Source organism: Plutella xylostella, chromosome 29 (assembly GCF_932276165.1).
Source record: "Plutella xylostella chromosome 29, ilPluXylo3.1, whole genome shotgun sequence".
Taxonomy (NCBI): Eukaryota; Metazoa; Arthropoda; class Insecta; order Lepidoptera; family Plutellidae; genus Plutella; species Plutella xylostella.
In genome coordinates, this window is record NC_064009.1 from 8,220,445 (window position 1) to 8,247,039 (window position 26,595).

General features: G+C 36.0%; 2 protein-coding genes across 2 annotated transcripts in view; both read right to left on the reverse strand.

Moving 5' to 3' along the window:
* LOC105385764 (pre-mRNA-splicing factor ATP-dependent RNA helicase PRP16) overlaps nucleotides 1-4,122 on the reverse strand; it is a 66,808-nt gene extending 62,686 nt beyond the window's left edge. Inside the window, exons 1-3 of the mRNA XM_048631848.1 lie at nucleotides 3,640-4,122; nucleotides 2,993-3,346; nucleotides 751-981 (exon numbers count right to left, since the gene is read on the reverse strand). Of these exons, the coding sequence (XP_048487805.1) occupies nucleotides 751-981; nucleotides 2,993-3,346; nucleotides 3,640-3,971 (917 nt within the window). The 5' untranslated portion in view covers nucleotides 3,972-4,122. The remainder of the gene's footprint in view (nucleotides 1-750; nucleotides 982-2,992; nucleotides 3,347-3,639) is intronic.
* Nucleotides 4,123-10,470: 6,348 nt separating this feature from the next.
* LOC125490982 lies at nucleotides 10,471-12,226 on the reverse strand. Its single transcript, XM_048631671.1, has 2 exons — nucleotides 11,953-12,226; nucleotides 10,471-11,088 (listed from the first exon to the last, which is right to left on the reverse strand). The coding sequence occupies exons 1-2, from the start codon at nucleotides 12,024-12,026 to the stop codon at nucleotides 10,608-10,610; spliced, it is 555 nt and encodes a 184-aa protein (XP_048487628.1). The 5' UTR covers nucleotides 12,027-12,226; the 3' UTR covers nucleotides 10,471-10,607.
* Nucleotides 12,227-26,595: the final 14,369 nt, after the last annotated feature.

Sequence of the window (26,595 nt, forward strand, 5' to 3'; positions counted from 1 at the left end):
TAGAGGTGTATTCTGCCTCCAATAGCAGTAAGATGAACTGACGAGTATCGGAACTTATAAGTCATATATCTCTGAACGGACAACTGTGACAACAAAGCTGTCAAAGCAAAAGTTATTCCTATTGACAAGACCTATCCAACGACGTTAGTCTTATTGCTATTGGAGGGTGGTCCAGCCTCCTATAGCAGTAACATATGAACTGGCGAGTATCGGAACTTATATGTCATATATCTCTGAACGGACGACTGTGACAACAAAGCTGTCAAAGCAAAAGTCATTCCTATTGACAAGACCTATCCAATGACGTTAGTCTTACTGCTATTGGAGGGTGGTCGAGCCTCTAATAGCAGTAAGATGAACTGACGAGTATCGGAACTTATAAGTCATATATCTCTGAACGGACAACTGTGACAACAAAGCTGTCAAAGCAAAAGTTATTCCTATTGACAAGACCTATCCAACGACGTTAGTCTTATTGCTATTGGAGGGTGGTCCAGCCTCCTATAGCAGTAAGATATGAACTGACGAGTATCGGAACTTATAAGTCATATATCTCTGAACGGACAACTGTGACAAAAAAGCTGTCATAGCAAAAGTTATTCCTATTGACAAGACCTATCCAACGATGTTAGTCTTAATGCTATTGGAGGGTGGTCCCAATCTGCCCATTGTCATTTGTAAAACTTGCAACACCTCCCATAAGACAATAAAAAACATGGTAAAATATGCCATATCTAAACACAAACTTACTTATGAGGCGTAGCCCTAACAGAAGTATCATAGGGCCGTCCCTTGTAATCCCTCATCGGTCTTCCACTTCTAGAGCTCTCGCTGCGTGCCCTCCAAGACCTCTCTGATGTGCCGTCTTTGCCCCTCGGTACCGGAGTGGGGAAGTCCCAGGTCGACTTCCTTGGCATGGGTCTGTCATCGTCATCATCTTCTTCCCATGCCGTCTTCTCAGGAGGCTTGAGAACTTTGAGGCTGTAATTTAGAGAGATAAATTTTGAAGTATTGTTTTGCAGTGTTATACAAATTTGTTAAATGTATTACAAGTGTGTGCCATGACAAGTTTTATTTATAGTTAACTATTTATTTATTATTTATGCACAGATATTATAAAAGTACAAGGGTGAACTAAAAGCATTTTCTATTCAAACCACCTTTTACATAGCCATCAGCACAATTTAAAGTTTATATCAATAATAAATTCTGATAGATCAGCTATAGGAGCTACTATTCTATGCATGCAAAACTACTTTATTATTATGTAATTTACTGGAAATATTATGCAATAGTGTTCAAAACGGCGTGCCTCCATACGTATTAAAAGACTGCCGCGAGGCTTTTGTAGGACCCCTCCATCACATTTTTAACTGCTCATTGAAAACAGCTGTGTACCCTGAGTTATGGAAAATTACCCGCGTTACTCCGGTTCCTAAGGGCAGGGTGGGATCGGACGTCGGTGGATATAGGCCTGTGGCTGTTCTCTCGGTGTTTGCGAAGGTCTTTGAATCAGCGCTGCATAAAACTATTCATAGTGAAGTTAAAAGTCATATTTCAGACTCTCAGCATGGTTTCAGACAGAACCACAGTACCTCGAGTAACCTTCTTCACTTTATGTCCTATGTCACTCCTTCAGTGGATGCAGGGGTGCAAGTCGATGCCGCTTATTTTGACTTTAAGAAAGCTTTTGATACGGTAGACAATGATGTACTTTTAAATAAGCTTGCGGCCATCGGATGTACCCCGCATTCACTAACTTTCTTCAGTAGCTACCTTGACAATCGGAAACAGTACGTGCAATTTGGCAGCAGTTACTCGGAACCATATTGCACGTACTCAGGAGTAAGTCAGGGTAGCAACCTGGGCCCGCTGGAGTTTCTCATCATGATTAACGACCTTCCAAACATCGTACGGGACGCCACATGCCTGTTGTTTGCGGACGATCTCAAACTGTTGTTACGAATCGGGGACGAGGGTGATTGTGACCGGCTACAGGAGGACATAGATAGGGTGGTCCAGTGGAGCCACGACAACAAGCTCCAGTTCAACGCATCAAAGTGCATGCAGATTTCCTTCAGCCGAGCGCGGGCCCCGCGGCAGCGCCAGTACACGCTGGCCGGCGGCGCCGCGCTGCAGCAGGTCACTTCGGTGCGGGATCTGGGAGTGCGGATCTCATCGGACTTGTCATTTCGTGATCACATTGTGGACACATGCAAGAGTGCTTTCAAAATTTTAGGTTTTGTACTCCGTAGGTGCCATGGTTTCACAGAAATAAGTGCTGTGAAGGCATTGTACAACGCGTTAGTACGGAGTAAATTAGAATGTAACGCAATCATATGGGCTCCGCATGAAACTAAATATAGTTTGATGCTGGAGAAAATACAAAACAAATTTCTTCGCTTTTTGTATTTTAAATTATATGGAGTGTATCCCGGATATCCTTTATTATATCCGAGCTTATTTGTTACTGGGATGGTAGGGTACACAACTCTAGCGGCTAGGAGAGACCTAACCTTAGCAGTTACCCTTTTTAAAATACTGAGGGGCTGGCTGATAAACCCTGCCATTCTAGAAAACATAAGCCTGGTGGTGCCGAGTGAGGGCGCGCGGGGGCTGCGGCGCCGCGCGGGCCGGCAGTTCAGCATACCGCAGGCCAGGACCAACCTTTTAGCGCAGGCACCTATGACCAGAGCCTTGAGGGTGCTTAATAAAGTAAGTGAAATAGTAGATTTGTACAGTTGTGGTTTGGGTGAATTCACCACAGTCACATTAGGCATTATTTGTTACAATTAGAAATGGATAAGTACTTAGTTATGTTTTATGTTTTGCTTACTTTTTGAGAGTTTATGATTTATGTTTTATGTTCTTATTTTATTAGTGTTAGTTTAATTTGTATAACGAATTAGTCTTCTGTAAAGTTGTACAATATTAGTAAATAAATAAATAAAATAAATAATAAAAATAAATAAAATTTATAAACTATACAAACTTTGGTGTCCTGGGTTCATCCTTGAACCGGGGTTCATAATAACTCCTTCTGGAGCTATCTCGCTCACTCTCCCTTCCTTGTCTATCTCTGTCTTTATCCCTACTACTGGAAGAGCCATCTCTTCTTCTATCTCTGTCTTTATCATCATATTTCCTGTCTCTATCCTTGTCATCACGTTTTCTATCTCTGTCCTTATCATCATATTTTCGATCCCTGTCTCTCCTATCTCTATCACGGTCTCTTCTATCATAGCGGTGACGGTAATATCGATCATCTTCCTCATCTTTAGACCGCAGTTTCTTTTCTTCTTCTGTAGAGTAGGTGACACCTTTCTCCTTGATTTGTGTTTCTTTTCTGCAAGAATTAATTACGATTAGAAGTAAGGCAATGTATTGGAATGTTGTTTGAATAGCTATGCATTCTATTATGAATTTTAAATAATATAGATTGGAAATTCATATACTTAGGTTAGGATATGAAAATTTAATTATATTTCACCCTAATTGAATAAAAAAGATAAATGATTATTTTCTATGAATAACACACTTTTTCTACTTGAGAAAAGGATACCAGAATACATTGCAAGACATGTTAATGATATCTAAACATTTTCCAAAACAATAATATGCAAAAATGCCTTTACTTACTTTTGTAACCTCTCCAGCATCCGTTCCCGCGCTTGCTCGGATATCCCCCCGGTGTACGTCGGTGTCTCTTCATTGGGCTTACGGTATTTACGCTCTTTCACACTCGAAGACGCATCTGTAGACTCGGAATCACCAGCCTCGCTAGCGTCGTCATTAAACGAAATCAAGCGGTTCTGCTTCCTCTTCGCTGCAGCCAGCTTATCCAGCCCCAGTAAGGAAGGCCTGGCGAACTGGAAATCTGCCGGTTTGTCCTTCTTCTTGATGATAAGGCCACCGGGAGCATCGCCTGAAGATCCTTCTAAGCGATGAAGCCCTGCGTCTTCTTCCGCCATCGCTAGGGTATTCTATTAATATAGAATAATGTAAGAATAAATATTACACGTGTTATTGAAGTTATAACTACATTTGTAACCAATAGGAAATAGTAGAAGCAGCTAAAAACATTTCAACAAACCACTCGTGTGTTTTGTGTTTATGATTTTGACAGTTTTGGTTGCGTTGACAATTTGATTTGACAATGACAACGTCAATGTCAACGTCACAGAGTAAATTTATAAAAGTGTACACTGTACAGATTACTAAAAAATATTTTGGATGTACAGCCTGGCAAAAATGAAGATTTAAGGCCACTTAACTTGCACCAACATATTAAATCTACATATAGTGTTAAATCTCGATCTATCTATCTATCTATCTATCTATCATTTAGTGTAAAATTTTATATGGATTGACGCTTCTTAAATCGAGATATGACACTAAATCTAGATTTAAATTATTGTGCAAGTGGATGAAAATTTTGCAAAGATTTGTGCAAAAATAAAGGTAAATCAATAAATATTGGCTTATAAAATGGGTTTCCATTTGCGTTTTCAACTTTTTTGGCCATACGTCCAGAAATAAAAATGCTGTATTAACATTAAAATGTGATAAGTTTTAACTAGCGCCATCTAGGATTTAGTTATCTTTTTTTAACTTGAACTATACTTTCTTGGTCTGTTGGACTTTGGAGTATAGTGCCACAAACTTATCTGTTCCGGTGACAGCTCAAATAAATCTCTAATATTTCTTAATTCTATAAAATTTTAAGTTTGCTCGTATTGTTATTTCGCTCTTGCGGTGTTAATAAACCCATCTAATCTTTTAAAATATACAATTAATTAGTAAGTAATGAGATATGGATCAATTTAGTTCGCTGTCACCGGAACAGATAAGTTTGTGGCACTATACGGGGAGTGACCTATAGGCTATAGAGAATTGGGTACACGATTATTCTGTGAGAGCACACATTATCCCCAATGCCCAATTAGTCCAGTCAAGGAATGAGGTGTAGAGTGCGTGAGCAGGTAACTCAGCGATTCCTTCAGAAACTTGTTCAGGGGGCTTAGGTTGTTAACATACCAAAAGTCCTGACTCCTAGGTGATGAGCGGGGGGGAGGAGGGGGGGATAAAGATACGAATTTTTGGTTTTTTGCTTATATCTCAAAAACGGTGCATCGGAGACAAATATTATAAACTACTAAAATGGAGGTCTTAAAATTATCTAAAACTTTTATGTCATATGTTTTTTTCTAATTACTAACCGTTTTCGAGCTATTACCCTCGGAAAAAATTGAATTTTACAAGAATAAGTATTCATGTCAAAAAATTCATAAACATTGCATGATATTGTCTTAACCAATTCATAAACGAAAAAAATTAAGAGGAAAGAAGTTAAAGATTTTTTTATTCCCTTTTAGAATATATTACATATGCTGGTCAATGTCCAACCCGCCTAAAGTTAGAGCTATTTTAAACTTGCATTTTGGTAAAGTCACTGACATAGCTCACCGAATTAGTAAGGTTAAGTGTGAGTAAAATAGCTGTACCTTTAGGTAGGTTGGACATTAACCAGCATATTATAGTAAAACCACCAAACGTACACGATATAGGTTTATTTCCATGACTTTCAGCATTATTCATAGTTTTAGCAATAAATTACATTTTTATAATTCACACCTCGAACCACCATTTTTCATCCCAAAAACCCAATTGCCTCCTTTTTCTGACATCTCGCCTGACATCTCTACCCTTCTGTCAATCAAATGTCAGTCTCCCTCAAGAGCGGTGTTGCCACTATTCCTCGTAACATAATAGAATCAATTAAAATATGAATTAATGTTGTGAAATAATAGCCAATTTAGGATACTTTCACAGTGAACCTTACACTCGTCCATCCTGACCTCGTGTATGTCCTCATACACGGGTCAAAGTAGATACAAAGGCACCTTACACTCGGCAAGTGAGACTGACTATCGATAGTATTAATTATACCTAATATCATTAAGTAGGTAGGTCTACACTAATATAATGAATATATAATTGTCTAAAACATCTATTATATTATATCATGTTCTATGAATGTATGTATAATGTCTACCTGTGTTCACAAATAAATATATTTGAATTTGAATTTGAAATTATTAACTTTAACATCAGACAAAATATTTGTATAAAACAATGACTTAACAATCAATCAACAGTTATCAGTGCAAATTGTAAACGTTAATGACTACTCCTTGTACATTGTAATAACAATTTCATAAAAATGGCCATAATAAGACGTTATTTTTATATAAGTAAACGAAGAGATAACAATCTGATAATCCATCCATTTCTAGTAGAGAATCGTGTATCCAGTACTTGCTAACCCATCCATTCTAGCAATACTGGATACTTAACAAATCAAAATCTGCTAACCCATCCATTCTAGCAGACTTCAATTATTCCTATCTTGCAGGGAATCCAGTACCAGCTAACCCATTAATTCTAGCTGTACTGATAGAAAACTCATTAGTCCTGCAAACCCATTCTTGCAATACTGCAAACCCATTCTTGCAGGACTAAGATATTACTAAGTTACATCTTCTTAGAGCTTGAACTTAATCCATCATAATTCAACATCGATTCATTAAATGACCTTGGTCCTTAAAATTCATCCATTAAGTATTTTTACAATAACATTCATCTGGATCCTTGGTCCATATCTTAATACCATGATTAACTTTAAATAACATTAACTTTACTTTGATAACTGTTGTTCTTAAAATTATCCATTTAAAATCCATCAATCCATAATATCCATATACATATCTATCAATATTATTAAATAATTAAGTATATAATGTTAATATTAATTCCATAAAATTCATCCATTAAGTATTTTTACAATAACAACCTTCTGGATCTTTGTTTTGTTCCATGATTAACTTTTACACAACATACTTTGATACAGACCAACTATAAAGTCCTGACAATAAAGAGTGCGATTTTGCTAAGACTTTTTATCATTGTCAATTATTTGCTTACAGTTAGGTACATTCATTTTAAAAATAACATGCCGATTGATAATAGCTTTTTAACGGATATGTTCTTAAATAAAAATAATAAATCGATTTAAATACAGTCTTTAACAATTAGTTAGGTTCCTCTTCCGTTTCCATGACTTTATAGTTTTGCTGTAATTGTTATTCTTCAAATCATCCATAAAAATTGCATCAATCTATATCTATTATATCCATCAAAACATATATTACTTACTCCTTACAGATTAAACTACAATGTCACGCATTAATATGAAACTCTGAAAGTTATTCACTTCACAACTGGTATTAAGTACTTATAAGTATCCTTAAATAATGTTTAAACAATGAAATATATCAGAGGAGCAATCGTAAGAAAAAACCTAGGTAAGTACCAATTACCCTGAGATGTCAGAAAAAGAACTTACTTTTTTTTTTTTTGTGGATTTTGATTTCTATCCAAAGTCAAAGTCAATATTATTATTTTTTTATCGTGTACATTTTTTTTTTTTAAATTTACTCTCCGTTCGGATAGGGGGGGCTCTTTCTATCTAAGGAGAAGAACGGAGGCAAGAAACTCCTGAGCCATCTTTTCAAAAAAAAACTTAAAACTAGTTGGTACTTATACAATACTTATAAGCTTAATAATAATTATTATAATATGAGCAGAGCCAAGTACTTATCACAGCCATGCATTAACGTCCTCTAAGTAATCATCAATTTTATAATAAGCTTTTTCAAATTAATTATTACCTATTATCATGAACATAAAATATATCAGATGCAATCTGCTATTAACTGAAAAGATACCATTAAATCCCAAAACTATTATAATTACATATAAGTAGGTAATTGCAAATTGCCGAAGATGGAACTAGGTAAGTACCTATACAATACAATGTAATCCCTGAAATCCCTTGCTGAATGAAGTTATCATTTCACGAGCATTTGAGAGCGCAGAGAGAATTAAGCTTAGGTACTTATCCAAATCTATTAAGGGAAAGTAACAAGTTGCCCTATATTTTTATTCAAACAAAAGTTGCTCCAGATTTATCCAAAACTTTTGATTTAACATAACTGTTAACCAATGTAAATCCCATTTAAAATAAATATTAAATAACTAGGTACCCTAGTCCTTCAGATACCTTGTTTTGACTTTTCGATACCGCTCCAACTTTATCCATAACTTTTAATTTTAACATAAGTACTTAACTGCTAATCAATGTAAATCCCATTTAAGTTGAATATTTATAATCACAAAATTTTAATACTACAAGCTTCCATATCTAGATAACCCATCCCCTCGAGCTGCCATCCATGTATGACGATATTCAGCATAGTAGTCCATCAATCCATTCATCCTTGTATGATCATGACAAAATAATCTAGTCTCATTTGTCCTTAAAGGTCAACTTTGTTCAAACAAATAGATAAAAACGACAATTTAAGACAAATTCGACTGATTGTACTATTCCATAGAATGATCATGTTCTAGAGAATATTTAGTAGGTATACAATAATAATAATCACAGCAGAAACCAACGACGGGCAAAACATATCTGACATATTATTATATATCCAAGTCATAAAATTTAATAAGTAGGTAATTACTCATGTTTTTAATTCGAAGCCGGTCTAACTTCCCTGGATAAAGAGTACTTTAATAAGTTGAAAACTCCACTCTCCTACGCAACAGTTCGAATATACATTAACTACAACATGTAGTAAATAGATACATCCATCTTTTCCTCAACTCCATCTCCGTGTAAAATTCCAGACGCTCACACTCACAAATGTTCACATAGTTACCTCATGATATTCATATCCACATTAAGCGCATCCAGTAATATCCGCAGGTCACAATATTGAACTGTGGAAACTTCGCAAAACACACGAGTACTGTTGTAGCAACCGCCATTCGCCAATGACCACATGGCAATATAAGTTCAAAATTCCCTAGGCAACAGAAACTAATCCATCTCTCAATATCCGGTCGTCACTTCAATGTAAGCCACCTTTAACCACCTATAACAGCAATACTAGATAGGTACCGTCTAAGTCACTATATGCCAAGTCTACAACAATTGAATATTACGTAACTTCTTATAAGTAGAACTTTGCAAACCCTCATAGACTGCCACAAGTTGTAGTGGCCCCCAACTAACTATCTTTGGAAAATCATAACATTAGTCCATAAGATTTTACCTACTAGATAAACTATAGGTATGGGTGAAATAGATCCAATAATTAATTATGCAATGCTATTAGCGCACAGTCATGATCCATACTTTACCCATTAGAAAAAGTAGAGTCATCATCATCATTTCATCTACTATACCAACCATACTAAATTATATACCTAATACCTATAAGTACCTTAATTTGGCTGGAATCCTTAATATATTATTAATAAAATAAAATTATTAGATCCAACTATAACACTTGAAATGCAACATATAAGTATTTATGACACACAGTCCCAGAATCGCAAGGCAATGACAAAAGGCATACAGTATTACGTATTGTAGCTTCATTTGAAATCATTGCGAACAGACTCAATAATGGCTTAGGAATTTTAAACTCAAGTAAATATATGTAGGTACCTACTGAATACTTGTTAGGACATAGCGTCATTCAAGTCTGTCGATAACAGCTGACTGATAGGTACCTACTACACAGATGCTGGATACAAGATTCGCTTCCACCTACCCCATCTTCATGGAATCAACAGGCCCACTCAACAATAACCTCTATGTGAGTGGGTAGACATACTAAAGGTCTACAGAAGGTACATGAACCCTTCAACGTGGTCGAGAACGGATGGAAAACCAAAGAGTCTCGCCCAGCCGGACATCAGTCCCTGCCAGGTCACTTTATTTCCTTCTTTACCACCTTATTCCCCACCAATACTGAAAACAACAACAATGTTCCTTTCAAGTAAATGTCATTAGCTGAAGTAGGTAGGTATATCAAATATTTTAGATAATGAATCAAAATCAAATGATGCCCTTGTAAAACTGAGTACATTTATGAAACAAAGAATCATTCAATCACAAAATGAATTATAGCACCCATGACACCATATCACATGACATATTTTAAGAGGAGGACTCTAAGAATATAATTATCGTTTCGGTTTAATATAGGTACACCACAAAAGAGAACAAAGCACTTAGGTACTTTTATACCTATTGTGACTTTACTCCAATTCCATATCAAAATTAGTTACGCAATTATTATGCGCAAGATTCCCTTTTTACATTAGAATAATTAATATTTAATTGGAATATACAAAGCCCGACCAACAAATTAATCCCCTTCTGTGACTCACAGCCAATGCAATCAAAACCATCAAGACTTCCTCAAATGAACATTCCATCATCGAACTTGAAGCGACTGTAAAACCTCCAAAATCACTATATCAAAAAGCAATTAAGTATAAATAAAACATTGCAAGATAACTGTGCAACCACCATTCAAAATTAAGTAACAATTAATTAAGTAACAATACCAATGCAATGGAATTCATCCAGGTTTCAAATTAATTTTCCCTTTCCTTATAACCATAACATAGGTACCTCATACCTTTATTAACCTACATTACGAGTAACTTTATGCACCTGATCAAAACTAACTAAATAATATGTAAATAACACCCAGTTCGGTGCTCCTTATAATAATCATGGTGATCATGCAACTGTAGATGTAGCTCCAGTCCTGTTGATGACAGCGTCGCCACTGCCGCCCGTCGGCCATTGAGCATGCGAACCGAAGTTCAGACTCCCGCCTCAGTCTGGTATGGTATGGTCTGGTGTCTTCAGTCTGGGTACTGACACCACTGATAGCCATCTCCTCCACTGTTCCTCCAGCCTTGGTCCGGTTGATATTGATGTTGACAGCCCTGACAGCCGCTGTCACCACGGCTCCAACTCCAGGCCTGCACCCGGAGATGTAGACGCTGGCAACCCCAGCCGCACCACCGCAGCCGCAGGCACAGCCCCAGCCGCACCCCAGGCACAGCCGTACCGCAGCCTCATCTTTGTCCATCTTCAACTGAATCTGCTGCATCCCATATATCTTGGGTGGTCCAGTTTTCTCGTCTTGTCTCCAACTCAAACAAAAAGGAATAAATTTATATTAGTAGGTATACTTATTATAATTTTATACACAGATATTATTATGTATAACCTTCAGGGTACATTAATTATAATATACATGATGACAGATAAGGTGGATATTAAATAGATAATCCTAATTTAGCAGTCTTCAATACTTAATATATTTGGTATCTTTGGCAACTAAAATAAAATGATTATATAGGTAATGACCCATAGTAATTTTCGGTAGTAAGTTTAATGAGCCCAACGGTATAATCATACCCTTGTTACACCTAATGTTAACATAGAACATTTTCATAAATAATCATCATTTATGAGAATTTAATTTAAGACTTATAGTCAATAACAATGACTCACGTTTATCATATTAGGCTATCTAGTATTTATAAATAATATCTACCACACGATAGGTAGTAAGCGTAACATCGGGAAATCTTTGCAGAAACTGCCAGAAACTAATAATTCGTAAAACCCAATAGTACTTTACTCAGAATAATAATGCTAATATTTTAAAGTAATCAAGGCATCGTTTTTGAACGCTCCCTGTAATGTCAACACTGTCAGATGATCAAACTGTCAGTGTCAATGTCAGATGTCAATTGAATCTGGATAGTTTCCTATATTTATTTTATAGATGTCGCTAGCATATCGCAATAAAAATCTTACGAAAATGATAAATATGAGTAATATGACTATTCCGAACATTTCCTTAGTATTACACGACATAATAACATAACATTACTACTATACGCGTGTCATCTACTGATGAAAAACACAATATTTTGATATTATCATTCATCTCGGCCAAATGCCGACAACAAGAATCACAACAAAATTTATGGGAGAAGGTTACTCACCGCTTCTGATCTATAGTAAAACCACCAAACGTACACGATATAGGTTTATTTCCATGACTTTCAGCATTATTCATAGTTTTAGCAATAAATTACATTTTTATAATTCACACCTCGAACCACCATTTTTCATCCCAAAAACCCAATTGCCTCCTTTTTCTGACATCTCGCCTGACATCTCTACCCTTCTGTCAATCAAATGTCAGTCTCCCTCAAGAGCGGTGTTGCCACTATTCCTCGTAACATAATAGAATCAATGAGCCGTTTTCCTTGACAGCTGTCAGTTGAGCTTTTGGGTAAGCCGATAGATGGCGTGAAAACGCAGTGTACCAACTGTCAAAAATTACATAGAGAGCAAAGAGTACTAAACTCAGAATAAGAACTCACTAGTTGTGATTAAATGTCGGGTGGTAGCGCGAGCCATCCTTCCGAGGCTCAGACTGCATGTGGCTTGGGATAGTGCTAAGTATTCTGTGAATAGTTCTACCCGCGCCGTCACGTAGTGTTCTTTTCTCTATGCGCGCCGTTTGAACGGGTGCTGCGTGCGAGAACTGATTTTCTATTTTTATTTATTGTATGATCCTAAATAAGATCCCGGGAAGGGACCATGATCCATAGTCCTTAGGCATTATTACAGTATAGCAGTCACTATCACAAGAGTCACTATCTCACAAGAGTCACTATCTCAAAAGAGTCACTATCTCAAGTGCACTAACTCTACAGTATAAAGGGAGGAGGAGCAGATAGCTCAACTACAACTCAATAAATACAGGAGAAACACAAGGAAACTGAGAAAACTTGAAAAGAACGGCTGTACGCACAATCGCACTGAACGCTGAAGCAACAGTGACATCGACATCATAGAGAAAATAATACAACAATTCTACCTACCTACGTCACTTTCACATTTCGTTAGCCTCACAGAATAACATATTGTGATCTGAGTGTGTTCTGAGGGTTTGAACGTTGGTACAACCCCAGACAACGCCATCTATTTCTCCAAAAAGGAACTTTTTTTTTTTTTTAACAAACGCCTCATTAAAATATGAATTAATGTTGTGAAATAATAGCCAATTTAGGATACTTTCACAGTGAACCTTACAATATGTATATATACAGGGTGTTGCAAAATTGGTATACTAAGCCGAAACCTACATGTGCAGCATGGTATATCTAAGCCCGAATCTGAAAATAGAATTTGGAAATTCGCGAAAAAAAAAAAATTTCCCATAGTAAAAAGTCACGTGACCAACAAAGTTTCTATGGAAAATGAATTTTTTTTTTCGCGAATTTTCAAATTCTGATTTCAGTTTCAGGCTTAGATATACCATGCTGCACATGTAGGTTTCGGCTTAGTATACCCTTTTTGCAACACCCTGTATTCTAAAATGGAATTTAAAAATGTACAACTTCTTTTCTATTCATTTTTTTCATTTATCAATAGGTTTAGACAATATGATGCAATGTTTATGAATGTTTTGACATGAATCAATTTTTCTTGTAAATTTCAAATTTTTCCGAGGGTAATAGCTCGAAAACGGTCAGGAATTAGAAAAAAACATATGATATAAAAGTTTTAGATAATTTTAAGAACTTTATTTCATTACTTGAAAATATTTCTCTCCGATGCACCGTTTTCGAGATATAAGCTAAAAACCAAAAATTCGTACCTTTATCCCCCCCTCCTCCCCCCCGCTCATCACCTAGGAGTCAGGACTTTTGGTATGTTAACAACCTAAGCCCCCTGAACAAGTTTCTGAAGGAATCGCTTAGTTACCTGCTCACGCACTCTACACCTAATTTTGAGTCATTTAATTGACTGGACTAAATACACATACCTAATGTGTAAGTATAGGTAAGTAAGTAGGTAAGGAGCGGTGGTAGCTCAGTCGGGTAAGCACCAGCTTCTCTCGCCAGAGATGCGCGTTCGAATCCCAGCGGCAACCGAAAACTGTATTATGTTCCGATGATAGGTTGCAGTTTGCAAATATAGACACAATTTAAATACCTACATACAGTGGTAGAGAAACCTGAACGGTTTCAGGGTAACCAAACGATGCCGATGCTTTGTGCCGATGCTACCAGAGATAGGTCAGGCTTTCATGCCCCAGACTGTAGGTACTTGCATGTCACGGTATTCAAATCTCCTCATCCTTGTTTTGAGAAGCATATTCGTAACTAGATTGAGCTAGAAGCCACTTCAAATCCACCGCCAGCGCTGATCTTAGATAAAATATTAGCAGAACGAACGATCGTAAATGTCGAGAAAACTAATGAAGTTTACTTCAAATATTTTCAATTACCAACTCGCTACTGTCTGTATATAAACAAAATTTTCCGCCCAAATGCATTTGAAATTGAAAATGGTCCAAAATAGATCAGTTTGTCGCATGTATCCGCTTAAACACGACGCCGGAGTAGCGCCAAGCCAATCTGTTTCAAGTGTTTGGGCGGGAAACGTAACGTAAACGTAAATAGTTCCGATTTTCAACGGCCAGAGTGAAAAACTTTTATTTTATTTATAAAAATAACCCATGATTTATCGCCTCTTTTGAACTAATAATGAGTGTTCTGTTTTGTAAATTTACTAAGCGTTAAGGATGAATAAGTGTGTTTAAAATAAAAGTGCCTGTACACAGTGAAACTTTTGTTATGTTTTCTATAATATTTGTGGAAGTCTTTTGGATGTTTGTCACTGTGTTCAATAACTGAAATGGCCTCTACTGATGTCGCGGATAACCTTGACGGAAAAAATGCAAATGGCAATAATGGTAAGTGGTAAGCCAATTTAATCAGTGTCTATAATTACTCTTTGGATATACCTACATGCCTTTGATTCGTTTGTCAGTTGGTATATATGGCCGTATGTGATGGTGAGGAAATATCTATATTATGTAGGTACTTTGCCATCACTAATGTTCTGAAAGCAAGTTTGTGAGAATGGCCTGAAAATAGTTTGTTTTTGTTCATTTTAATTTTTAATTTCTTTGCATACCTATGTAGGTATGGAAAAGCACAGTGTTTACTTTGGGAGAACCCCTTCATATAGTCCTTCGGGCTATTAGCGCCCTCAGACACCAAACTCCGCCTCGGGGTAAGTCCCGGCGTAATAAGCGGCTTCCACACCCTGGGTAACAATTATTAAAAATGTTCTAATAATGTACACCGTAAAGTAGGATATAAAGTGGTCTCGGATCTAAGAACAACATTTATGAAGAAAATATGCTAATGTCAGGTTCTCCCCAAAAACAAAAATAAATTTTGAACTTAGGGCCGGTCGGTACCTATAGCTACATCATATTAGATATTGTGTTTAAAAACGTAGATTTTTATTTATAACATTCTGTTTTAACAGAAGTATAGTTTACTGTTACACAATACAAGGTATGAAGTGGTATGAACACTATTATGAACGTAAAAACTTACCTAGCTAATAGGTACCGACTCTACCGACATCATAATAACGGAGAATATGTCTGGAATACTGCAATAACGCGATATTAGACACAAAATTGTTCTCCATAACCGTTCTTCAGTGTAGCATAACAGCGAATAAGAAGTAATATCTTACCTCGCTCCGACACAGCTAGCTTTGCGAGCAATCTCTATGAGAATGAGAATGGAGAAATATTGAAGGTAAGGCTCTGAAATATGCGCGAGCTTCGGACTTGATTATGTAGATAAATAAGTAGGTAGATATTACTCTGAAATATGTAGGTAGCTACCTACTCTACATTACATCTATAAACTTTATAAAGTCATGAACCCGGAAATGATTAAGAAATTGTTCAAGTTCGCCTATGGTCGCGTAAATTTGTTGTGCAATAAGAAAAGAATTTATAATAATAAGTATATAATAACAATGGACTAAATAGTAGACAAGACATGGCTACCCTGCTATATCTAAGAACTTGTTTATTTTAAGTCTCACTAGTTGTCATTTAAGTTATGAATGAGGTTAACTGAAAAGATACACTATAGAGCCGCGAGACAATAAAATTTCTTTATTACTGCAAACTGTCACTGGTAACGAATACCGGGCAAGTGGTGAAAATGGGAAACTGGCCAAATCTACCAAAGTCACGCTTATTAGAGATATCGCCTTCACAAATTATGTTTATTAGATAAATTATCTAAACGCCAGCGTGATCTTGCGCGCATAATTTGTAGGATGGTTTGAATTTTAAATTAAAGTTGTACGAATGGTCTGTATCCGTTTGGTCTTACGAGTATAATTACAAAATTTATTGGACAATTAGCTACTTCAAAAATGTGCACTTACCTATTGTGTCACCTCGTGCAATGGAAACTTAAATTTCATGTTAAAAAACTGATTTATGTATTAGGAGTCTAGTATAATTTAGGACCTAAGAATAGTATGTAGGTAAGCACAAAAAACCCCAGGATGTAAAGATCTATTTTGAAATAAAATCGGCTAGGTATAAAGCAACACCAAAATATTATTTTACTGTTTTAGTAGTTACAGACACCAGCAAGGAAGCAAGGAACGATGCTTTGTTTACATTTAAACTAGAAACTAAACTGTAAATTATTTCGTTTAGGGATAGACAGAAGACAGGTGCTGAAGATAAATTTGGCAACATGATAACAAATCCGTGTGATGATGATACGCCAGTGAAATTGCCATTAGCGTGCCCTGTGTTTATCGGAGCCAAAATAAGAAATAGTACCTATTTAAAATATTTATAGATTGGTAAGTAGATAGTTAGAAATTACAACATAGATAGGCAGAGGAAGTGGCATCACAATAGTTTTAGTAGGTACAAATGCAACATAAGATCTATGGCTAGAGCAATATTACTATGTGAAATGTAGACTTCTTTTATCCATAATAAGAACCTACAGTTCAATCTACGGAACATGACCAATTTCCCTAGCCCAGTACACCAAATACAAAGTGGCCGTATCAAATCGTCTGATCCGGAGATCGCTTAGAATACAGGATATGTACGAGAATAACAAACAGCTCAAGTTCAGGAGAATTACTCTAGCCTGAAAAAAAACTATCGGATGTGAACCATCATGCCATCCTTACTTTTGATATAAGGGAATAGAGTCGTGGTAAGTGATGATTCGTTTATCGTAAGGTAAAGTAGCCCCATAGTGGTGACGGCTGGCAGAGAGCCAAGGTGGAACCGCCGGACGCTATGTGGTATGTTACTGGATGGGAATTTTACTATTTACAAACTACCAGTCAATAGGCTAAAGATAGGCAGCTACAGGGAGAGGAAAATCTTATACTTACAGAGATTCTACATGTAGAAAGTAGAGTAATTCGAAAATCACCAATGCGAGCTTGTTATTCAACCCTTAATAAATCATGGCTAAAAAAAAACACTGGTTTTCGTCCTTTACTCAATGATATACTCAAAGTTTACCTAAAGGTTTAGAATGTGGCTATACCAGCAATACCTAAATGGATAATTTTTGCCTCTGAATTAGTCCAGAAGCTCGCTGTCCACGTCAGTATACCTTCTTGGCTACTCTTTATACCATAGAACATCGCGGACTCGGGTGTACCCTCGGGAAGCGTCATAGCGATCTATCTTGATACAAAAAAGTCTGCCAATTTTTGCGGGGGGAAATTTTACCGTTTACCATGATTATGTCTCATGGGACATATCATTATGAGTTTTAATTCCCAGCAATAAGGGTTACGTGAAGTGACATTTAATAATGAACACAGTGTCTTCATTTTTCTTGCCAATGGATGTAACAATTATCGATAAGTGTTATCGATGAATTCGAGAACATGGGTTAAAAATACTAATTTCGAATTAATTAGGTATAGTTAAATTTGATTAGGAATGATTAATAAACGAAGTCACCCGCTTTTCTCTGTACATTTATACTCACGTGATAGGTCGCGAGCCGTATCGCCGTTTTTGAATGAGTACAATGCACTGAAGTTGTCGAGTAAGTGGGCAACCCGACGGTCAGATGCTTTCAAGCCGCCCCTTCGGGCGGCCTCTGACTAGGCTAAACGACTGCTGCCGAAGCAGCAACCGGGACCCACGGCTTAACGTCCCGTCCGAAGCACGGAAGCGTCCAGAAAAGAACCATTTGAAATCGGTATCTCGTGCTGTACCTACCAATGGCTAACCGTGTCAGTTGTTGCTTAACCTCAGTGATCAGTTACAATTACTGAAGCCAATTCGACTACGGACGCTTCCCAACTATGACCTTTTTTGTCGATTAATACATATCTACATACCGGTACATCACTATTGCATTTTTTGACATTGGTTGCTAGGAAACAGCTAATAACAATAGACCATGACCAAATCTGTGATCAAATCCGGAATCCGGATATTCTATGAATTGAAGCTGTCATTTTAGTATGTAAACAAATCATTTTCTATGAAACGAACGCTTTGCCAACTAGATTGAGTCTAGTGAAAATTGAGACTGCAACTAGTTTTTATAAATCGGTGGGCCTTTCTGGCCTACCACCCCGCCAGAGGGGAACGTCTGCCTATTTCGTCTCCAGACCATTCATACTCAATGCTTTATATACACCATTCCCCATACTTCCGCATTGAGGCGGCTACATACCGCCGCGCGTCTTGGGGACTCTCTGTCACTCTACATTGCTACAGCGTCTCTGCCGCCTGTTGCCCTCTTAGATTAACAATATACGAACTAAATGGAGCATCAGTGTAAAAGAAACGTCTTAACAAAAAACATCCCACTTTTTCTACTGAGCTGTTACTTTGAATTAGTTTGGTTACAGGATTTGTGACCTTATTCATTGGTAAGTACACTGGTTATCATTACGTTGAACATGCACACAAAATGCTGACATATTTTTACTTTCTTTTTGTATGTGACACACCATTTTGTGAGTATATTCTTGATCTAAGATTTCCCTGTTGGGTTACTCTAGCTTGAATAAAAATGAATGAAGGAAAGCTATCATTCAATCGGTATGTTTTTCTTAATCTAGAGTGACCTCACTGATGCTATCACATCCACGTCTATGTCTGTTTGCTGTCAACAAGAGGTAACCGCACACTCACTGTATGACACAGGGTTAAACCCAGCTGGGACTCAAATTACAGTGAGATATTTAAGAAAATATACCTAATTCTCTCATTTTATAAACCACAAAATGCTTTCCCCTTAAGTACCTGCCTCTTTAAATTTGGAAATAGCTGTCAGTTCTTGCGATCGTGATTGGCTAATCCGCTGTCAGATTATAGACAGATCCTATCAGTTTTACAGCGATAGGTAGCGATAGTAGAAGATTTAAGACCGTACTGCAGAGTTAAACCTAGCCTAACCCAGTCGAGTCCCAAATTACTTTTAATTAATTAACATGTCTCTTTTGGAAATAATAAATTAACCTAATAAATAAAAAAGAATTGCTTAATTGCATTTTCTGAATTGCAAACTGAATTCCCAGAAAGTTGGTATTCAGCTAACCTCAGTGTAAACTATCTATGCAAAACCATTATTAAAAATGGTAAGTGTACCGAATAAATTCTATACTTCTACTTTAGATAGCACAAGAATATCGAATATTACATTTCTAGGAATATGGCTAAAGAAGGTGACACATTGGGTTTATCTTTAGATTCTGCCCACAACCACAGGTGCACGGCGCAGGAAATCAATAACAGCTAATAATATTAAACTCTCCATCATATTAAATTAGAAGCAATTACTTGATGCGATTAGGTATAATATTTATGATACAAAATAAATCTAAAAGCATTGCACCATACTATTTATAGTGCTTGCGGATTGCCTACACAGGTTGAATTAACTTGCAACACCCTGTATGCTGATTCAGATTGCCATTCTGAACTCTTGAACTTCGTGAAAAAATCTACTTCCTAATCCTAATATAAGAACTAAAGAACTTAGACCCTCTTTATTATTAATACAAAATGTCAACTAACATTATAAATTTAAATAAAACCATTGACCAATTCTCTATCTCAAATGTCCATCAGTGCAACCCAGAAAACTGTCACTCTTTTATTGATAAGCCCCAATACTATCTTAAAATACTCACACAAAATATAAGATCCATAATTACTAATTTTGACAACTTTCAGACTCTCCTTGAAAGAACATCTTTAGACTGCGATATTATAGTCTTAAACGAATGTTGGCTCCCCTGTGCGACTAATGCTAATATCCCGACCCTTCCGAATTATAAATCTTTAAGTACCACGAAGCATATTAATCAAAGTGACGGAGTTGTGGTTTATATTAAATCCAATCTCTCATTCACAGTAGAAGAGCCAGACTTACAAAACTCTGCATCTGGCCTCTTAATTAAATTAGATACTAATATCTCCATATTCTGCATCTATAGATCCCCAAGTAATAACAACATTAATACGTTTTTGAATTCATTCAATTCTATACTATCCTCTCTTTCATCATCGAAAACAGTCATAGTAACAGGTGATATAAACATAGACATAACACCTTCCTCACTCGACACCCGCTCGCATGAATACCTTAACAGCATAGCATTTCATGGCTTCCTTCCAGCCCAACAATTGCCAACAAGAAACAATAGTTGTCTAGACCACACTCTTCTCAGGACTAAATGTTCTTCTGAAACTTTCATCTTTCCTTCTACTATCACTGATCATACCTCAACAATGATTTGCCTTGAAACAAAAACATCTCGTCACAATGCAATTAGGAAAATTCAAAAAATTGACTACGAAGCATTAGACCTAGACATAAAAAACCTTGACTTGCAACCAATTTTAAAAAATTCAGATCCCGAAGATGCTACAAATTGCCTTATAGTAAATCTCACTAATATTATTGAAAAAAACACAACCGTAAAAATCCTACCTAAGAGAAATAGAATACTTAAACCGTGGATCACTCCAGGGCTGCTAAAATGCATGCGAAATAGAGATCACTTGCACAAAAAACTAAAACAGTCTCCAGATGATGAAATACTAAAAGTCACCTATACCAGATACAGAAACTTTTGTACAAAAATCTTAAAAAAGGTAAAAAGGCAACATGATGCATTTGAAATTAAAAAAGCGGGTAAAAATAGTAAACTTTTATGGGAAACAATAAAAAAATCCACTAACTCCACCAAAGAACAACATTCACCTACTCATCTACTATCTTCTTCTTTAACAGCAATACAATCATGTAACGGCGTTAACAGTTTCTTTGCCAATATTGGTAAAGAACTTGCTGAAAAAATTCAATCACCCTCCGCTATATCTAACAGTATCCAATCAACCGCTACCACTACTTCTTCTTTCGCCCTTCTAGACACAGATAATGACGAAGTTGAATCTGCCATTAAATCTATCAGACATAACGCTGCTACAGGCTGGGATTGTATCTCAGCCACCATCCTAAAAAGATATAGTAAAACTCTGACGCCTATTTTATGCCACATATTTAATCTATGCTTCCACACTGGTGTTTTTCCCACTTCTTTCAAAAAGGCAATCATTCATCCTATTTTCAAGGGTGGTGATCCGAAAGCAGTTACAAACTACAGACCAATTGCAGTACTCACAGCCATGTCCAAAATTTTAGAACGAATTCTCAACAATAGACTAGTAAATTATCTGGAATCAAACAACTTATTATCTAAACAACAATACGGATTTCGAAAACATAGATCCACTACTGATGCTACACTGGCTTTAATAAACGAATTAGTTCATCACCTCAACAACCGTAAAAAGACTCTTACCATATTCTTAGACCTTGCCAAAGCATTTGATACGGTACCCATCCCCACCCTTTTACTCAAACTTCAATCTCTAGGCGTCAGAGGAACACAACTTAATCTTTTCCAAAGTTATCTGACTGATCGATCCCAAATAGTTAAAATAAATGACCATCTTAGCACTGAACAATCTATCTCCTATGGAGTACCTCAAGGAAGTATCTTAGGCCCTACACTCTTTCTTGTCTTTATTAATGATCTCTGCAAACTTGAATTACAAAATGGCTTTATAACCTCATATGCCGACGATACTGCTATCACCTTCTCAGCTAATTCATGGACAGAACTCCAAAGTGTTACTCAAATAGGTTTTAATTATGTATACAATTGGCTTCTCTCACACTCACTAACACTGAACACTTCCAAAACTAAACTTATTACCTTTTCTTTGCGTTCAAATTCTCAACCAACAATTCCTATTTCTATTAAAGCTCACACTTGTTCATCTCAACCTCAAACAGTATCTCTGAACTCTGAATGTATATGTCCTGTTATTGCCTCGACTGATACCATAAAATACCTCGGCATAATATTAGATAAATACCTTAACTTCAAAGCCCACATCGACCACCTTACATCAAGAGTTAGGAAATTGATCCACTTTTTTAAAACTTTAAGACACATTACTAATCCACATATCATCCGGACCGTCTACTATGCGATGTGTCAATCAATAATCTCATATTGTATAACAATTTGGGGTGGTGCCTGCAAAACGTATATTAAGCCTCTTGAAATAGCTCAACGTGCTATTTTAAAAGTTGCTACTTTTCGACCTTTCCTTTTCCCTACATTTCAACTGTATCAATTATGTAAGGTACTTTCTGTTAGACAACTTTTTATTCTTAACACTACTCTTATTCAACACACCAGAACACCACACACTATCTCTAACACACGACGTAAAGACCGAATCTGTACACTTCCCACTCCTAACTTTACATTCACTAAAAGATTCTTTCTTTACCTCGGACCCTATCTCTATAACAAAGTGAATAAATATAAAACTGTCTATAACCTGAATAGCATAGAAACTAAACATACTGTAACTAATCTACTCCTAAAATTAAATTATGATGAAACGGAAAGTTTCATTGATAACTTTATTGAACTGTAATTTATAAATTATATTAATTATGTATATCGAATTTAGCTGTAAATCATACTCTCACAAATACACACACACACACACACACACACACACACACACGCACACACACACACGCACACACACACACACACACACACACACACACACACACACACACACATCTACTCACACGCGCATTACTGCCATTTTTTATAAATACTTATCTTTTAACTAAAATTCTGATTGGTTTAACTTTTTATTTTTATTTTATTTTTTTGTTAAACTAATTTAAAGTAGTTAAGTAAATTGGAAATGTAATAGTTTTTTTGTACCTACTTTACCGGTAGTCCTTACAGGTTTTAAAAAAAAAACCTATTTAGGACACCACTGACCCCAGATATACAAATAACATGTACTTACGCTCTAGTGCCTACTTTAAGAATACTGTAAACATATTCAGAAATAAATAATTTTTAATTTTTTTTTTTAATTTTTTAATCTTTATATAAGTACCTACTAAAAACACATGGGCAACATACAAAGCATGTAAACAAGGGAAGATTATTTTGGTTGCATTGTGGTAGCTGTTTATAATGACGAGCCCCATATGAAAACCTTCCATTATCTAGAAATAAGATTCCTACTTTTATGTGCACTTAGGTGAAAATGCCACTCCTACCCTCTATTTAGACATTAATTAGGCCATCTACTGTATCTAGGTGCTAATTCTGTAAAATCGTTTTAAAATTAGAATAAACTTAACCTTTTACAGCATAACGTCAATCTCAATAAAGAATTGCACAGTAAAATTAAACCTCTGACCAGGAAAACCTCTCTCAGTGACATGAATGACCTAATTATTTCAGAGAACGGCGATTCGGAGGGCTATTTCAAACCCTTATACAGAGGTATATTCAGGAAATTCAATCGCTATATAAGTACATAATAGTGTTTAATGTTCTTTCTTTTAATGTATAGTTGGTTTGATTATCTATAAGTGGACCTAACCTGAAACACCTATTGTTAAATTAATTAAGCTGTTTTTTGATGTAACGTGTACCATCTGTTGGTAATCCTTAAATAAATAAAAACACTATACATACTCGTAAGTCATCACATGGAGCGAAAGCTCAGAAATAAGTGCCTAATATTGGGTGCACAAAAGAGGCTTCCCCGAGTAGACAGTCAAAGAGAGCTAACTGGCTATCCATGTGTAGTGTGGTCACCGACATGCCACGAAGAAAGAAGGCCACCATTGATAAAACAGTTTAATTGTCTGAGTCGCAAATTAAAAGATAGATATGCTGAAGAATTCTTAATCAATGAAGCTTCTGTGTATCTTCACTCCAGCTTTCCTGAATAATATGTAGTTACTTTTTTAATGGTTTGTTAGTAATTTTTCACGTGGTTCACGTCTTCATTCGTATGGTTTCTCATAAACTGCTCCGAAGATTTACCTTAGACATTCAGTAGACGCACAAAACGCATAAAACTTATGCCATAGTGATGGGAAAAGGAAACATAATATTATTATGTGACTCGCTGTCGGTTTATCCGGCGGATACGATTTATGGGAAAATATAAATAAATCTGTATCACTGAAATATACGCAAATACATATTTTAGGGCTGGCGTGGCGTAGAAAAGTTAAATACAAAGCTTTCTGAAATGTATAAGGCATAAGTACGTTTAATATAGGACCCTATACAGTTGTTGTTACTGTAGTCGTCGATTCTACCTAATTTAATCACAGAACATTGAATACTGTGGCATTAGTGGGAGTGTTTGTCACCGTTTGGGTACTGTAAATATGGAGCTAGAGCGGCCCGGGTACCGATAGGTTGTTGTGTGTGACTCTCCCGCGCCATACAAATACTCAAACGGTGTAAAATCTCGCACTTCGCATCTCTAGCATGCAAAACGACATGTTTGTTAATTTAATCCCACGCCAGACAAACCTTTCTGAAAATATAGAGCGATTTATTTTTGTGTTTCGAACATCGAACATTTATTTTCAAAGTGTCTTAAATTGTTTTATTATTGTGTTTCGGAATAGATTTAATGATTATGAGAATCGCGTGGATTGAGTTGAATTTGTGTTTAAAGAAGCTTTTCCGTTGCTGATAATAAGCTTGCAATATATTATAGCTTCAGCTACACTAAGCCCCTGTTCCACAATGTCTGGTTAGTCGCTACCTGTCGGATAAAATACATACTGTCACTGTCTAAAAAATAATAACAGAGAGTGACAGCATGTATTTTATCCGTCAGGTAGCCACTAACCAGACATTGTGGAACAGACCCTAAATGTCAATCAAATAATAAGTACTTTGATCAAGTACTTGGTACTTACCTGTGTAGGTAGGTATACAAAAAAGCACAAAAGTTTTAGGTTTATAGTAAGGGTACATAGTACATAGGAAGGTAAATAGGAATAAATTTATGTATTGCCAATGTTCCTTACCGAATAAGTAACCATACAATTTAATAAGATTATTAATGTAACAATTTAATATGAAAATTATTAGTAACAAGCTTATTTATTGGCGTAAGATAAATTTAATATGATGAGGACTATGAAGGGATGTGATGAGCCTAAATACCGCCCCGAGGGACTATCTTATTCCGCAAGTCAAATGAGATTGGTTTCTCATCGTAAAATTATATTTTTCCGACATAACTTGCCTAAAATATCTTGATATTTTAGTGAATCATCTGTAATATGTAAAAAAAAACATTCTTCATAGTAAAAAGTCCTTACTAGGTCAGCAGCGGCAGCGTGGTGGACTAGGCCTAAAACCCTTCCTTAATTGGAAGGAGACCCGTGCCCCAGCAGTGGAGACGTGATAATGATGATAGTAAAAAGTTACGTGACCAACAAAGTTTCTATGGAAAATTAATTTGTATTTCTTGAATTTTGAAATTCTGATTTTATTTCCGGGCTTAGATAAGGTAGGTTTACCCTTGGTTCAACACCCTGTATACGTAATGTACATACCTTTCCCAGTTGCAATCTAAATGCATCCTAGCTTATGATTCCATTGCGCATTGTTTCCTCTTAAGGCGGAGTACTATAAACAATAACATGATAAGTTAGTCCTTGCCGTTCCTAGGTAAGCAAGTAGCTACCTGTTACCTAATGGTAATCAGTGCAATATTTATTATAACGTATAGCAGGTATAGGAACTGTATAGGTACCATCGTAAATGACGGAATATAACAAAAGTATTATTTATAATCACTGAAGGGCCAGAGACTTAGTTTAGTAATTTATATTAATGGTGTTACAGTTATTTTTTTATAAGGTCTTCAATTATATTCGCCAATGTAATAAAATAAACAAAGTTATGTGACCTCCATAGTAAAAAATGATATTTTGTCCAGAGTGACCCATGTTATTGAGATTAGCTATATGGGTCAAAATCAGAGAGGTGAGCATTTTAGGTTTTCAAATATCTGAGAAATTAAGTTTTATTTTGATGAAAACTAACAAGTGGAGTCTATTGTGGCATTTGTCATGAACCTATCCTGTGATGAGGCACGCACAAAATTATATATTTTAGAAATTATACCTGTTAATAAGAATAATGACAGGGTCAAGTGTCATTTCGGGAACACTTTTAATTATTTTTTAAATAATAATATAACGAACACGTTTAAGAATCACCTTCAAGAAATTGTAATGAACCTTTTCCTAAATCAGAAAATATTATTATTTTGATTTTTTTCATAATGAAAACACTTATTTTTCAAATTACTCTCCATAAATTTCCAATTTGTGCAAATTTCGTTCCATAATTTC

Excerpts from the sequence above, each read along its gene's own strand:
- LOC125490982 (XM_048631671.1), bottom strand. The coding sequence starts at position 12,026 with ATGAATAATGCTGAAAGTCATGGAAATAAACCTATATCGTGTACGTTT. Across the intron at positions 11,089-11,952 it reads TTTACTATAGATCAGAAGCG|TTGGAGACAAGACGAGAAAA; the intron begins GTGAGTAACCTT and ends TTTTTGTTTGAG.